This window comes from Protopterus annectens, chromosome 1.part2 (genome assembly GCF_019279795.1).
Source record: "Protopterus annectens isolate FY-2018-M chromosome 1.part2, PAN1.0, whole genome shotgun sequence".
NCBI classification, from domain to species: domain Eukaryota; kingdom Metazoa; phylum Chordata; order Ceratodontiformes; family Protopteridae; genus Protopterus; species Protopterus annectens.
The window spans coordinates 1,066,163,889-1,066,180,807 of NC_056727.1; the positions used below are offsets into that span (position 1 = coordinate 1,066,163,889).

General features: G+C 35.5%; 1 protein-coding gene across 4 annotated transcripts in view; it reads right to left on the reverse strand.

Annotated features, from left to right (window-relative positions):
- Positions 1–16,919, reverse strand: part of LOC122792228 (transcription elongation factor A protein 3-like) — a 1,160,229-nt gene that overhangs the window by 943,149 nt on the left and 200,161 nt on the right. For all 4 annotated transcript variants that reach the window (XM_044059974.1, XM_044059973.1, XM_044059975.1 and 1 more), the window contains exon 3: positions 5,141–5,246. In XM_044059974.1, coding sequence (XP_043915909.1) covers positions 5,141–5,246 — 106 coding nt within the window. The remainder of the gene's footprint in view (positions 1–5,140; positions 5,247–16,919) is intronic.

The following is a 16,919-nucleotide window of genomic DNA, read 5'->3' on the forward strand; positions in this document are numbered from 1 at the left end:
GGCTGCCCCTTATTAACAATAACATCTTTAGCTATTTCATTAGAAAAAAAACAGAAATATTGTGGGGTTTTGGATTAATGATAAGCATACTATTAAATTTTAGCACTTTGCAGATTATATACTTTTGGACATATGAATACATCTTTATTCCCTGGATACAGTCCTCTAAAATACTTTGAAGATATCTCTAAAGTAAGATTCAATAGTAAAAAAAAATCTAAACTAATGTTTATAATCCAAGATGCAAAAGAAGCATTAAAAACTAATGGGACTTTGACACAAATGTCACTGAATTTATGTATTTGAAGATCATTTTTTTTGCAAAATATATAAGTGGAGTAATACAAAATAAACTTCTCAAAAGCCTATATATTATTCAGTCCACTTTTTAATGTAAAACAATCAATGATCAAAGATTGAAATAAAGTGTATATATTATTTGGTGGTATCCAACTAAACTAAGAATAGCTTTCAGTCATCAAATAAGAAAATGGGATGAAGGTAGGACAGGCTTTCCATATATTAAATATATTCAGTAGCTATTCTGTTTAAAATAATTATTAAATGGATAAATAACTCCTTTTTCACAAAAATTTAAAGAAATTCTTGAGAATCCAGGTCCTTTTTCACAAAATTCAGAGAAATTCTTGAGAATCTACATAAAGACTCTTTAGTGAAAAGAAATCTTATTCTTGTTAGTTTTTGAATAGCAGTATGCTATGCATGCTGAAGTGTTAAATACATTTATGTACAGTTTTTCTTTCTCTCTTTCTTTATGCTTTAACAGGGTAAGTGAACTAGTCCAAAGACAGATCAGTTATGATCCAGGCCACTATGACAAGAACAATTGCAAACAAAGAACAGCTTATGTACAAAGAATGTAAACAGTAGTATATAGTTATATCAGTATTACATGCCCACAAAGTATAATCTGCAAAAGCAAATTTGCAAAGTGTTAAGTACACCTATGCTTCAGAGGACAACAGCAGAAAAGCTAAACGTATACATTCAAATTATGTAAACACTATTTCAAAGTTCTTAAAACATTTTATATAACTGATATCTTTCTATAAAATATATATTTCCTAGGTTCTTATAGTATATTCAGTGGGTTTCACTGAAGGTTGTGAGTTAAATACATTTAAATGTGATTTCTATAGAGAGCTATTTGTTTAAAGTGATCTACAATGTTATTTACAAATTAGTACAAAGTTTGACTTAGAAAGAAATTACTTTTATTAATGGTAGTCCAATAAGTTAGTTCATGTCGTAAAAAATAATGATGTCAGAACAAGAAAATGCAATCCTCCTTTCATTATTGGATTACTTTAATTCAATCATGAAAAATAAAATAAATTATAAGTATAATTATCCAGATTATATATACTAACTTTAGCCTACAAGTAAAGACAACTTCATATTTTGGGGATTTTGTAAATCAAACTATACACATTTCTCAGATAATGATACAATTATTTTAGTGTCCTCAAAAAATAAAACATCATCATTATTTTGGGAAATAGTTTCCTGGAAGTTTTTTTACTGCCCCCCTGCCCCCCCCCCCCCCATATAAAACAGGAAATATGTTTAATAAGGACATTTACACTTGTTGGAGTTGCAATAATATGGTTAAGGCAGGCTAGCAACATATTTTATTATTGTGTGTTAAAAGAACATTGATTACAATTTCAGTATTTTATGCAAGCATTTGTGACCTTTACTTGCATTTGTTTTCCAGGGTAGAGCACTGACATCCAATGGACCTTTTTCAAACTCAGCCCAGAAGCAGTGTCTGGTTAACTGACTTGCACAAAGTCACACAGTGGGTAGTGGAGGCTTATGGAATCAAACCTTGCTTCACTTGATCATAGGAACCAGCTCTTTAACAGCTCCCTAATCCTCTAAGCCAACTGCTAGACTAAAATAAATCTCATAAATAAAGAACAGGAAAATGAGTTGCTCTCTTCCTTTCAAATAATTCTTAAAATTAACTATTATGGTATGTCAAAACAAAATCAGTACAATAATGGTGACATATAAAAATCTATTAATTTAAAATATTAGGAAAGCTTTATTACTGGAATTTTAGCATCACATATATAGCAATGTTACATTGCTTAATAGTATGCAGAGAAGTTTATATAATGTGACATGAGAAAATCTGTGTGAAACAAACTTTGTAAATAGTTTAGTAGGTTAACTAGGTTGTATTTTGGGGGAACAGAAAGGATAATGTGTTAAAAGTTATTAAGTTGATTTGTAAATTGTAAGTGATTGAATATGAATATTTATGAAAATTGTTAAAGTGTTAATGTCCACTGCTTGAATTAGGCTCCTCCCCAGTACCTTATATTCACCCTGTACTGTCCTTATTCCATTCTCAACCAGATCATTTGTACCTATGTAAAGAAATGTATCAAACGTCATGCCCTGTGTAGCTGATCATGCTTCATATCCTATATGTTACAACATCAGGCAAGGAGTACACCACCATGTTCTTTCCTTACCCAGAATCTGCCCTCTTACAAATGAAGTCTTTCCCCAATAAATTTTTTTTTCTTCTGTGGAATCCCATGTCGCACTTCTGTGGGCCTCTATTTTGTAGCTTTCCAGTATCCTCCCTGGTCTGCTTTTTCAGTATCTCTAGAATATGTGCTCTAGGACAGCATAACAGGTATGCAGTGGTATGGCTGGGAAATTATATCTGAGTCTCATTTGGAGTTCAAATTAAGTGCATTCCTGCACCTCTACCCCCCCCCCCCTCCCATATACACACTCAACATTTACACTGAAGTTACTCCACTGGTTACTGTTTAACTAGTTATGGCTGTTTTGTTGCCTCAAGCCAAATTCAATCTCTTTTTCTCTCTCTATCATCCTTCCACCCTCTCCATTTATTACCATTAAACAGTACATTCTCCATGAAAGTTAACATTTTATGTCACAATGCCAGAATGGTACACGATAAATGCATTTCACTTTAACTCAGATATCTTTTCCTGTTATGCCCCCTTTAATTCATGCTCCAACATGTGGATTTTCCCCTCTCTTCCCCCTTTGCTCACAGACCTTGTCCTTTTCAATGGCTACATTATCTGTGTTCTTCACAGAGCTCACGGATCATTACTTATTCAAAGATTCACATCTGGTGAGAAAGTTTTCTCTGATCTTAGTCTAAAGCTCTAAAATGTTTTGTCTTTGTACCTCTGAAAGCTATCTGAAAATTCTGTGACTCTTTCTGGACTTAGTCTGTGTTCCATTTTCCCTGGATGTCTGCTAATGTTCTACCAAACAATCCTCATATCCCTCAATCCTATGTCATTCTTCTTTCCATTCTCTCACTCTCTTCTCACTATTACACAACATGTCAGACATACATTTTACATTACATTATGTAATGTTACATTACATTATGTAATGTTACATTACATTATATTAGTGTAGTGTGATAGCAATACTAAAGAAAATGTATTAACTCCATGTCTGTTTATTTAATTTATGACTTATTCCGTAGCATATACAGTATGAAACTATCTCATATCTTTTCTCTTTAGCATCGTGTCTTGATCTATGGCTGAAAATTTTTCTGTAAAGTAAGAACATCTACCTGGTAATCAAATCAATTAGTAAACAAACAGAAAAATACTGCAATTACAAAAAAAACAAGCTAAAAGTGAATTTTGCATGATATCAGTACATTTTTTTTCAAAAACATTTATGGAGTACACAAAGAAATATTAAATCAGTTCTGCACCATCTGCATACTAATCAGATGATTAGCAGGTTTATACAGATTCCCAAGCAAACTATATTCTACCATATTGAAATAGATCTCTCCATCATGCCCTGGCGTTCAGTTATGTTACATTTTATACAGCCATACATGCAACATGTCCTTCCACAAAATAAGCAAAATATGTCATATTTACTGGCTTGTTTCCTCAGGTAATCTTTGGAACGAAGTCAGTATATATGTCTCTACGTTAATAAATATCAAGCAAGCTACAACAGAAGGGAATGATTCATCCCACTGGTCAAAGCTTGTGTTTCTGATAGTGGTATGGCAATAAGCTCAATGTGAAAGAACTCCACTGGCTAAGGGAATAGCCATGTGAGGCTGGTGGTTATTTTACCCAGAAACTGATAAAAGGAAGCATTTAAAATGTAATTTACAAACCTTAAGCTGCTGTCTGCAGGACATCTGCTTTACTAAAAAATGACATTTTTAATTGCAAAATGTTTGAGTTTTAATATATGTTTACACTAGTAAACAAGATTTGCCATCAGAAAGCATTGTAATTACCATTGCTAAGATCAATGTATGGATTATGCCGAATCAGTCATTAAATCGTCTGTCACAGATTTATAAATTTTGTGAAAATGGTCAGGTAACTAACAACAGTTTAGTGAGTCGACTGCAATACATAAAATGTAATGGCATCCCATTCTAGATGGAAAATCATCATTACTCTTTGTTAAAAAAATCAATCCTCCCTGACATTGTTCAGAAGATAATTGCAATCAAAGGTCTGCATTTATAAAGCATCAAGATTTAATCTATGTTGTAGAGCAGAGATTTAGCTATGCTCCAATTTAGTCTAGAATAGATTACAAAGCTTAAATCAATACTTCTCAATAAACATGTAAATGGAATGAAAAAATAACATTTGCTCCTGGCTCTTTATATAGCTTAAATGATATTATTGTATTTAATACATGTTTTGTAAAGTTATTTAAACGTTTTTTTTTTCAGAAATTCTGTTTTGTAGTAACTTGAAATCCTTTTATCTTGCATGCATGTTGTATATACTTTCACTTAAGCCTTACTTATCTTAAAGTATTTTCTTTTTATTAACATCATTAATGATTACGGTCTCAAGAATAACTCATCATCTAACAAAGGGTCAAACGTTATTCAATCACGTATTAGCATTGTTAATTAAAATGGCAGGGGACTTACACGTGACCTAACAGATAAAAATAGAGCATGCATTGTACAGCAACAGCAACTAAACACTTGATGAGTTGTAACTGTAACCCATCTAAATGTATGATAGTCCACATTGCTAAACTAACAATTGATTCTGACAAGCAAAGAAAAATTAGATTAAATAACATAATAATAATGAACATGTCTTACCTAGAAGACTCTTCCAGTTCCGTATAAGAATTTTAGCTGCTGACACCACTTTTTCATCCATACAATGCTTACGTGCAGCATTGACAGCCAATCCAATTTTTGTAGTCTGTTAGGAGACAGAAAAAATATGTATTTTCATAGTGATTCATCTTAAATCTCATATGGGAAGTATTTTAGTAACTGTTTACAATAAGAAAATAGCAAGTTGTATACTTAAATGTCATTCAGAACTGCATTTAAAACAAATATTCACATATGTACTCTGCCATTTTTAGACAATTTAAATTTCAACATATGAAGGAAGAAACTTAGGTCAATATCACCAATTACAAACCTTCAAAATAATATAAAACCTTTTTTATTTTAAATTATTGCGCACAAACATGCTGTATCTTTTTTCTCTGAGTCACTGATTTATAATTAAAATTTATAACTGAGAGGAAGGACAACAGGACACTTGTAAGGTGTTGTCTGTCATAGAATGCTTAGACAGAGTGACATGCAAGAGGTAGTTCCTTACAATAGTCAGATAATCTGTCTTGTGAGACAGCATATCATCTGATGTGAAAGTACTTTTAATAAGCTAAATTCTACTCTCAGGCACAGATGGCAGTAGAGCAAAGCCACTTATAGGTATGTAGGTCCACAGGTAAGTATATTAAGCCTATCCAATTTCCTTTTTGTTGCTTGAATTAACCTCATTTAGTGTTAGACTAGCCCTATCCATCCCATGATCAATAATTATATATTACCCCTAGTGAGAATAACTGAGATTATGCTACCGATAATTTGAAGGGACCCGTGTGTGGGATAAAGCATTTAGGTGCTCCCTCTGTCCATTAGTAGTACTGTGGGCAGTCCTGGGGTAAATTTTCTGCTTCCCATCTATAGATCCAAGATGTGTTTGAATATGGACAGGGATGAGCTTTGTTTTATGTGGATGGGAAGTCTGTTCAAGAGCAGCGGTATCCTCTGCAAGATATAACTGTCCCTCCAACCTGCTCTGTTTCTGCTGCAGAAGAGGTAGAACAAATATTTCTGATGTCATTTGACTTGCTGTGGAGTAAATCTATCAGTAAGGGTTGGAGGATGCTTTGTATGCCAGAAATGGGTCACGTCTTAGCCTGTAGGATACTACGTACAGTGAAAGGGTGTTGAGTCGTTCCATGTAGGACATATTGTTTAGGCCTTGCATCCTTTAATAAGGTATCTCTGTGGGCAATCCAGTTGTTGCATGTGTCTGGAACATTATATGATTGGCCTAATGAGGACTGAGTAAAGGGGGAAAAATGACATGCCTAGATCTATACACAATCCCTTTTTTATAGAAGAAATTTCTTACAACAATGGACACATGTCAGTTGAAAGTTAGGTCACTGTCAACATAAGATCTCAAGTCTCAAGCAATTGGGTCAGCTCCTAGGGGTGTACTGTCAATGTGACAGTTGCCCAGAGTAGATGACTTCCTAAAGGATACAATAATGCATTTTTTTGTCATTTAGTTTCAGTCCATAATTTTGGCACCCGTTATTTATTTGGGGAAAACCTTCCTGCATGATGGCTGAATTATTTAGGGATTCAATGAATGCTCCTAGCCTGTAGTCATCTGCAAACTTAATCAGCCAGAGCCCCTTGGTGTTGATTTTTACTTCAGAAAAGTAGATGCCAACAGCAGATGTCCCAGCACAGAACCCAGAGGGACTCCACTGGTGTATGGTCTCTTTGTGGAGGAAACTTTCCTTACTTTGATTATCTGTGTCCTATCAGTGAACTAGATGGCTATCCAGTGGGTGATATAGGGGTTTATTTCCAATTTATTTAGCTTTTATACTATTCCTGAGTGTAGGATTGTAGCAAGAGCTATAGCCAGATAGAGGTATGCGGTGTATACTGTTTTAACTTCATCTATTACTTTGGTGACCTTTTCAAAAAAGTCCACAAGGTTATGTAAACATGACCTGCCCTTGATGAACACAAGTTGAGATGGGTCTAGTGTTTGAAGGTTCCATAATAAGTCTTTCCATAGCTTTGCATATGATGTTAGTCAGACGTATAGGTTTGTAATTGCCTGGGTCTGTGAAAGGTCCTCCTTTACACAGGGGAATGAGTGTAGCTGTTGTCCATTCGCTTGGTACAAAATCTGTACTGAGGCTGAGATTAAATAGTCAGTGTTGCTGAGGGAGGACAAATCATGCTTTGTGCTATTTCAGATGGTTCTAATGATTTTTTTCAGGACCCATCAGTGTAGTACTTTGCTTTTGATAGCGCTTTTAGGACTTGGTCTTGTATGATCTCTGGAGCCAAGTCAGTTTCAGATAGAGCCTGAGGGGAAAATGGAGGGTAGACAGATGTAAAGATAGAACTGAATTTATCGGTCAGTAGCTTTGCTATGTCTTCAGCCTCACAGTAGGTAACATTGTCTACAATCAGCTCTGCCCTGTAATGCATTGTGCTTATGAGATTACAAACATATAACTAAAAAGGCATTGTGATAGTCTTTGGCTTGGGTAGCTAATTTAGCCTAAAACTTTGCTTTAGTGGATTTTATTAAGCTTCTGAGTTGTTTATTACATTGATGAGGGCTGTGTCATTCTGGGAATTACTCTTTTTACTTTTGGTCAAAATTATCTTCCTTTTATTATAAAGATTTTTGATATTATGGTTCCAATATAAGGGTTTTATTTTGGGGTTTGCACTGTGCTTGTTCCTACAGGGTACAGCTGCATCTATGCAGCAGTTTACATGCTGGTATAGTGTGGTTGTGTAAGTTTCCACATATTCAGTGGAGTTAACTGGGTTTGGTGTGGATTTGAAGATTTCCAATATTCCACATAGAAGATAGTTTGTCTTAGAGAAATTTCTAAAGTCATCTTGGGTGGAACGTGTCTCTGGTTTCAATTTTATATCAAAGGAGATGACTTTATGGTCAAACCTAACAAGTGACAAAGATACACAATGGATCTAGAGTCTACCTGTCAGGAGAAGGAGAACAGATTAGAAATGGTGTGTGAATTGTGATGAGGCAGAGGTTTCAGAAGGCAGTGAAGGTTGTCATCAGAATTATTAACAGATTCATTGCAATCAGACTCCAGTGTAAAGATAGGGCACTACTCATAATCTAAGCCAATATCCCACAGCAGGGTTGTGAAAGCAAGGAAAAGAGTGCATTCAGGCAGCAGTTGCAGGGCCTGCTATACAAATCAGCACAACATGAATTGGTGTTGATAATGGGGGACCTGGATGCACATACCAAGAGAGACAGAACAAGCTCCATATGGGGAGAGTAAACAGGAATAAAGAAGGAGAGGCAATTCTAGACTTGTGTCTGGTAAACAGCTTGATGTTAATTCAGCAAGAGAGAGAGAGACAGGCACAAGATCACATACAAGACTGGCCAACATACGACTCAGATAGACTTTCTCCTCAGATGGAAAGGGCTTTTGGGTAAAATCAATGATTTCAAATTCACCCTGAGTAAAACAGTCAGCCCATAGCATAAGCATGTGGATATAATCAGTAATTGCAAAGTCATCCCCAGTGAAACAGTCAGCCTATAGCATAAACCACTGATTGCCACAATCAGCTAGGATGGAGACTTGGAAGTTTACTGGAGAGAAAGCACAAGAGTTCAAGGAAGTATTCAGGGTTCCAGTACCTCAGGAAGAAGAGAAAATAAGTGAAGATGAAGAAAAATGGCAGGGCCTCAAAGCTGCATGTTTGAGGACGACAAAACATATATGTGTAAAACAAGTAATAGAGGCTGCTGCTATGCTGGTAAACGCTCGTACAAGCAGTATAAATTGAAATTGTAGTAAGTCAAAATAGCAGGACTGAGCGAAAACAAGTGTAACACTTAAAGTTCAAAGTACTTTATTATCAATAATTAATAAGATAAGCGCTTTCGCTGTGTAGCTTCATCAGCTCTTACATTCATTCTAAGATTCCACATCTTATATATACACAGGTTTTAAACAGTTAATCAATCAAGTAAGTTAATTGGTATGGTTATTTAAAGAAGCAGGCAGACATCAAAGGCCTAGCTTAATATATAAATCTAATAAGGATAAAATCATTTAAAAACAATCTCATATATGAGGTATACATAAAAAACGTATATATAAAAAGTTATATATAAAAAAGCTATATATAAAAAAGTTATATATAAAAAAGTTATATATAAAAATGTATATCAGTTAGTACATATATATTTATAATTTAAAATAGATATTAATATGAGAAAGTATGCTTAATGTCTAACATATAAGATTTCATATATATGTATGTATAAATTAATATAAATTAATATAGTGTCTTATAAAATAAACACACTACATGTGGTAACCAAATCTATGACATAATGACATAGTAGTGATATAGAAGACAATTAGTTTGCAGAGAGATGGAATACCTATTTCTAGGGGGTTTATCTAATGTTTCTACGCTGTCTTAATTTTGGCTTGATAGAGGCCCTATCACTGAGGCCTAGTCCTTTATCTGATCTTAGTAGAATTATACATTTTTATATATAACTTTTTTATATATAACTTTTTATATATACGTTTTTTATGTATACCTCATATATGAGATTGTTTTTAAATGATTCTATCCTTATTAGATTTATATATTAAGCTAGGCCTTTGATGTCTGCCTGCTTCTTTAAATAACCATACCAATTAACTTACTTGATTGATTAATTGTTTAAAACCTGTGTATATATAAGATGTGGAATCTTAGAATGAATGTAAGATCTGATGAAGCTACACAGCGAAAGCGCTTATCTTATTAATTATTGATAATAAAGTACTTTGAACTTTAAGTGTTACACTTGTTTTCGCTCAGTCCTGCTATTTTGACTTACTACAAAACATATATGTGGTCGACTTAGGCATGGAAATAATATACACAAGGAAAGCTGGTGGTGGAATGCAGAAGTCCAGGAAGTCATCAAATCAAATAAGTGCAAGAAAAAGTGGGAGACAGAAAACATGGATCAGGGTATGAAAGAAAGAATACTGGTTGGCTAGGCATCAGGCTAAGAGAGTAGTTGCAATATCAAAGAGCTAGGCATCAGAAGCAATTTACCAGCTTCTGGAAAGTTACTCAATAGGTGGCACTAAGAAACTCTATCAGGTTGTAAGTCAAAGGCAGAAAGATGAAGAAGATAGTCAGACACCCTTCATAAAGAATGTCAACAACAACCTTATCTCTCCACAGGATATCAAAGCCAGATGAAAGGAATACTTCCAGCAGCTTCTTAATGAAGAAAACCCCTCAGAAGCTGTATTGCCCCAGACTCAGCCAACAATGAAAGAAGCACTAAGGGAAATAAAGTTAGGGAAAGCAAAAGGCTCAGATGTGGTCACGGCAGATATGATCAAGATGGTGGGTGAGTTACTGGAAAAATGATTGTGGAGAGTACTCATAGTAGAAGACAGAGAAAGGTGTATCCCATATGACAAAAGAATAATCATACTAGTGCCTATGTGCAAGGACAAAGGGGACATTCACAACCGTGGGCAGTATAGAGGTATCAATCTCCTGTCACAGTGTATGAAAGTTCTGGAGAGGGTGATTGATAAATGAATACGCAGTGTAAAAGAAAATAAGATGGGAGATGAGCACTTTGGGTTCAGATCAAGATGCAGTACAACTCACTTAATGTCTGAAGTGAGACAGATAGTTGAGAAGAAGCTAAAGATGAGGAAATAGTGCAGTCGGGCATTCACAGATTTTGAGAAAGCCTATGTCAAGGTCCCAAGAAAGCTGATTTGGGCAGTCCTCTGATACTTCAAAGTGCAAATATTATTGACAGAATTAGTGTAAGCTATGTACAAGGTCTCAATGGCACAAGTACAAACTGTGTTCAAACTCACAGAGGGATTCCCAGTAAGAGTGAGAGTGCATCAGGTTCCAGCTCAGAGCCCACTGCCCTTCGTATTGGCGATGGATTACCTTAGCAAATAGACCAGGGATGACAAGGCAACAAAGTTCCAGACATTGTGGAATTACAGGCAGACTCTAAGCAAAACCTTTAAAAAGTGACAAAGAAAGGGAATGCAAATCTGAAGACACACGGGATGAAACGGAGTACAGATAAGGCAATTATATTGGCAGCAAGTGGGGGAATCAGAAGAAGCTGAGAAGTGAGACAGAAGAGAAATACTGGAATAGCTTAATAGCATCAAGTATCTGGGTGGAGTGGTTGTGGAGAAGGGAAGTCTGAATAAGGAGGTCAAAGCTAGAATCACTGGGGATGTGGCCAACTGGCATAAAGTGTTGGGCATAGTGTATGACAAAAGAATGTCAGGTGTACAGTTCTGTGATCAGTGCTACTGTATGGTGCTGATACCTAGGCAATGAAGGCAGAGCAGCTAATGAAGCTAGAGGTGGTTTAGATGAAGTGATTAAGATGGCTGGTAGGATGTACACTGTGGAGCAGATGAAGAAATGAGGACATCAGAGCAGCAGAACAAGTAGCTCCAGTTGCAGAGAAGATCAAAGAGAAGAGATTACTGTGATTCAGGGACATGTACAGGAAGGCAGAAGACAATCTGGTGAAGAAGATTTGGGACAGACAGGAAGAAGGCAAGAGCAAACAAGGGCATCCAGCAAAGAGATGGAATAATAGTGTAAGAGAAGACCTGCAGCTGTCAGACATGATCCAAAAGATAGTGTGAAGTGCTCAAAAAACAACCAGATCAGAAAATAGAGCACAATGTTGCGGGTCCACGGATAATTTATTGTAAAAACCACATCCACAAACGAAGTAAAATGTAGTTAAAATCCACAATTGTTAACATCCACAATGGTTAAGCGCTTTCATCAAGTAGTTTGACTTCCTCAGAACACAGTGACTGGTAAAATCCAAGTTTAAATACATGAATTCTAATTAATCAGAAATTCAAAATAACCAATCATGTTCAATGAAAATTCCCTCCTCATGAATATATATTCCCTCCTCATAAATATGTTAAATGCATGGTTGTTTAAAAAGAAAGAAAATATCAGTCTCATCATAAAATACACACACATAACATCTCATTTCAATGGGAAAACTTATAATAAAAATGTATACTACAATACACTAATATGTTACTACACTGAACCTGCCTTTTCTTTTAGAATAGGCATAATAGAGATATGCTCATTAAGCCCTGGGGGGTAGTCAGCAGCCAATCGCAGTTGCCATAGCAATTCCTTTTTATACAACACATGTTGCCACTCCCCCCTCTAGCTACGATGGTGACAAATTCTAATATAGCAAACTTGTAACACTGGAAATTACAACAAGTAACACTATGCTTATACAGTGCACTGATGTCTCTTTCATTTTTGATATCGTATAGATGTTCATATAGCCTGTTTTTCAGTCTTCTCTCCGTCTTACCTACATAAAAGGAAGAACAGGAGCAGCACTTAGCTATATATACCAGTTTGCTTGAATCACAATTGCCACTCTTTAAAAAAATATGACTCTTACTTTGATTATCGAGTACTAGTATTTTCTTGTAAAATATATCGACAACAGGAACATTTATCACAAGGTTTACTGCCCCCTCTCTTGACCCTGGTATTGTTCAAAGTATGATCCTTCTCCAATATTTTCTTAATATTGGGTCCAACCTTGGTGGAAAAAATTGGTTGTTGGCCCAATATACGATATATTTCGGCATTAGTTCTAAAAATGTTCCAGTTTTTTGTTAAAGTTCCCTTTATGTGAGAATACAAGGGACTATATTGCACCACACAAGCATGCTGAAAATCAGGTTTATCATGAACATTCGTATCTTGACTTGTATCTTGACTTATAGGTTGGGATCCTACCCTACCCACACCAAGTAGGGGGGTATACACCTTACCCCATTTGTTTAAGACCTCTTCAAGAATAGGGTCAATAAAATGTCCAGGATACCCTCTCTCTAAAAACATCTCCCTTAAATGTTTAAACTCTACTATAACATAATCTTTCCTAGTGGTCATTCTAACAACTCTTATAGCTTGACCCTTAATAATACTCTTTTTCTGGTGTATAGGATGATGGCTGGTGTAGTGCAAGTAACTGTTACAGAAAGTCTTTTTGCGATAAATTTTGGAAATAAAGTTATCATGCCCTTTAATAATTGTGGTATCCAAGAAGCTAATTTCTTGGGAATCAAATTGATAAGTAAACTTTAAATAATCTGTGGTTTGATTCAAGTACTGAACAAACTCAACAATCAATTCGGGCCCTCCAACCCACACAATAAAAATATCGTCCAAGAAGCGACCATAATATTTAATATTTGAAAAAAATGTTCATTCTGGAAAATATACTTGTATTCCCAACCCAGAAGCACCAAATTAGCATACAAGGGTGCGCATGCAGCACCCATTGCAACACCTTTTAGTTGCTGAAAATATTCACCTTCAAAAAATAAATAGTTGTTCTCCAAAATAAGATTCATAAGCTCACACACCAATAGTACTTCATCCGAGCTCAATAAAGAATGACAAAACAGGACCTCCTCAAAAAAACACAAACCTTCTGCTTTAGGGATACAGGAAAATAGGTCCTGAACATCTATAGTCAGGAGAATACAGTCCACTGACCATAACTCTTTCTTAAGCTGTCCCAAAAAGTCCCAGGAATCTTTTAAAAGGTGTGGAAATTTATTCAAGATATGTTTCAATTTCTTATCCACAAATACTGCCAGATTGTGGGTTTTGGAACCAGCTGCTGCCACAATAGGTCTAAAAGGTGGTTTATTCAAATTTTTATGTATTTTTGGTATGCCAAATATTACTGGAATTTTCGGAAACTTATTCAACAAAAAATCATACTCATCTCTGGTTATTCTCTGATCCATGAGATATTCATATAAATAGCTATGCAATCTACTGTATGAAATATGTATTTCATTCCTTGAACATGAAGAATAGCTATCAGCCTGAAATAAAATATTTTGCATATCATTAGTATAGTCTTCAGAATTGTACAATACCACCCCACCCCCTTTGTCAGGTGTCATAATTCTGATATTTTTGTCCTCTCTCAAACTACTCAGTAGTTGTTTCTCCTTGGGATTCATATTGGCAAACACCCTTCTTTTTTCCCCCCATATTTTATATAAATCCTCCTTAACTAATTTTTCATATGTTGTAACTAACGGGTGTAGTGGGGGTTAAATGTACTACTTCTCTTCACAGTACCACTCGGTACCTCACCGTGAGTTTTATCTGAAAACATATTATTTAAATTTAACTTTCTAAAATATAACTGTAAATCCACCATCACTTGACCTATATCAGGTATTTTAGCTGGTACAAATTTGGGACAGCTTAAGAAAGAGTTATGGTCAGTGAACTGTATTCTCCTGACTATAGATGTTCAGGACCTATTTTCCTGTATCCCTAAAGCAGAAGGTTTGTGTTTTTTTGAGGAGGTCCTGTCTTGCCATTCTTTATTGAGCTCGGATGAAGTACTATTGGTGTGTGAGCTTATGAATCTTATTTTGGAGAACAACTATTTATTTTTTGAAGGTGAATATTTTCAGCAACTAAAAGATGTTGCAATGGGTGCTGTATGCGCACCCTTGTATGCTAATTTGGTGCTTTTGGGTTGGGAATACAAGTATATTTTCCAGAATGAAAATTTTTTTTCAAATATTAAATATTATGGTCGCTTCTTGGACGATATTTATTGTGTGGGTTGGAGGGCCCGAATTGATTGTTGAGTTTGTTCAGTACTTGAATCAAACCACAGATTATTTAAAGTTTACTTATTAATTTGATTCCCAAGAAATTAGCTTCTTGGATACCACAATTATTAAAGGGCATGATAACTTTATTTCCAAAATTTATCGCAAAAAGACTTTCTGTGACAGTTACTTGCACTACACCAGCCATCATCCTATACATCAGAAAAAGAGTATTATTAAGGGTCAAGCTATAAGAGTTGTTAGAATGACCACTAGGAAAGATGATGTTATAGTAGAGTTTAAACATTTAAGGGAGATGTTTTTAGAGAGAGGGTATCCTGGACATTTTATTGACCCTATTCTTGAAGAGGTCTTAAACAAATGGGGTAAGGTGTATACCCCCCTACTTGGTGTGGGTAGGGTAGGATCCCAACCTATAAGTCAAGATACAAGTCAAGATACGAATGTTCATGATAAACCTGATTTTCAGCATGCTTGTGTGGTGCAATATAGTCCTTTGTATTCTCACATAAAGGGAACTTTAACAAAACACTGGAACATTTTTAGAACTAATGCCGAAATATATCGTATATTGGGCCAACAACCAATTTTTTCCACCAAGGTTGGACCCAATATTAAGACAATATTGGAGAAGGATCATACTTTGAACAATACCAGGGTCAAGAGAGGGGGTAGTAAACCTTGTGGTAAATGTTCCTATTGTCGATATATTTTACAAGAAAATACTAGTACTCTTGATAATCAAAGTAAGAGTCATATTTTTTTAAAGAGTGGCAATTGTGATTCAAGCAAACTGGTATATATAGCTAAGTGCTGCTCCTGTTCTTCCTTTTATGTAGGTAAGACGGAGAGAAGACTGAAAAACAGGATATATGAACATCTATACGATATCAAAAATGAAAGAGACACCAGTGCACTGTTTAAACATAGTGTTATTTGTAGTAATTTCCAGTGTTACAAGTTTGCTATATTAGAATTTGTCACCATCGAAGCTAGAGGGGGGACTGGCAACATGTGTTGTATAAAAAGGAATTGCTATGGCAACTGCGATTGGCTGCTGACTACCCCCCAGGGCTTAATGAGCATATCTCTATTATGCCTATTCTAAAAGAAAAGGCAGGTTCAGTGTAGTAACATATTAGTGTATTGTAGTATACATTTTTATTATAAGTTTTCCCATTCAAATGAGATGTTATGTGTGTGTATTTTATGATGAGACTGATATTTTCTTTCTTTTTAAACAACCATGCATTTAACATATTTATGAATATATATTCATGAGGAGGAAATTTTCATTGAACATGATTGGTTATTTTGAATTTCTGATTAACTAGAATTCATGTATTTAAACTTGGATTTTACCAGTCACTGTGTTCTGAGGAAGTCAAACTACTTGATGAAAGCGCTTAACCATTGTGGATGTTAACAATTGTGGATTTTACCTACGTTTTACTTTGTTTGTGGATGTGTTTTTTACAATAAATTATCCGTGGACCTGCAACATTGTGCTCTATTTTCTGATCTAGCAGTCACACATGACAGTTAATGAAGGTGGGAGTGTGGCAATGAATTACAAGAGATGACACAACAACCTTACTCCACCTAGAAAATGGGAAAAAGGCAGTTGAGGAGGATGGCAATGGCCGGTGTGTGTGTGTGTGTGTGTGTGTCTGTCATATCTCTCAACCGTACCGAATTCCTCATTATTTACCGGTTTTGAGGACAAAATATTGGGGTGCCATGAATTCCCGAGTGGTCCCCTTAATCTCCGAATTTCCCGGTCTTTTTTTTTTTTGTATTACCAACCATACCACTTTAAATCTATGGCTGATGTCACCAGCACCAGCCTACAGTGGCATGTGCGATGACATCACTATTGTCTGTTGGACACAGAGGGAAATAGGGAATAGTAATAGCAGCAGATCAGATGTGCCAGGGTAAGACCGCCCACATGTCCCAGCCTCCAGGTAAAAAAAACTGTTACAGGCCAGTAACTTTCTCTTTATTTAATTTGCTGGGCTGAAAGAGTTAAGTCCGTGTTGTTGTGCATTTAGTTTATCTTTTGCTGTATGTATCATGCC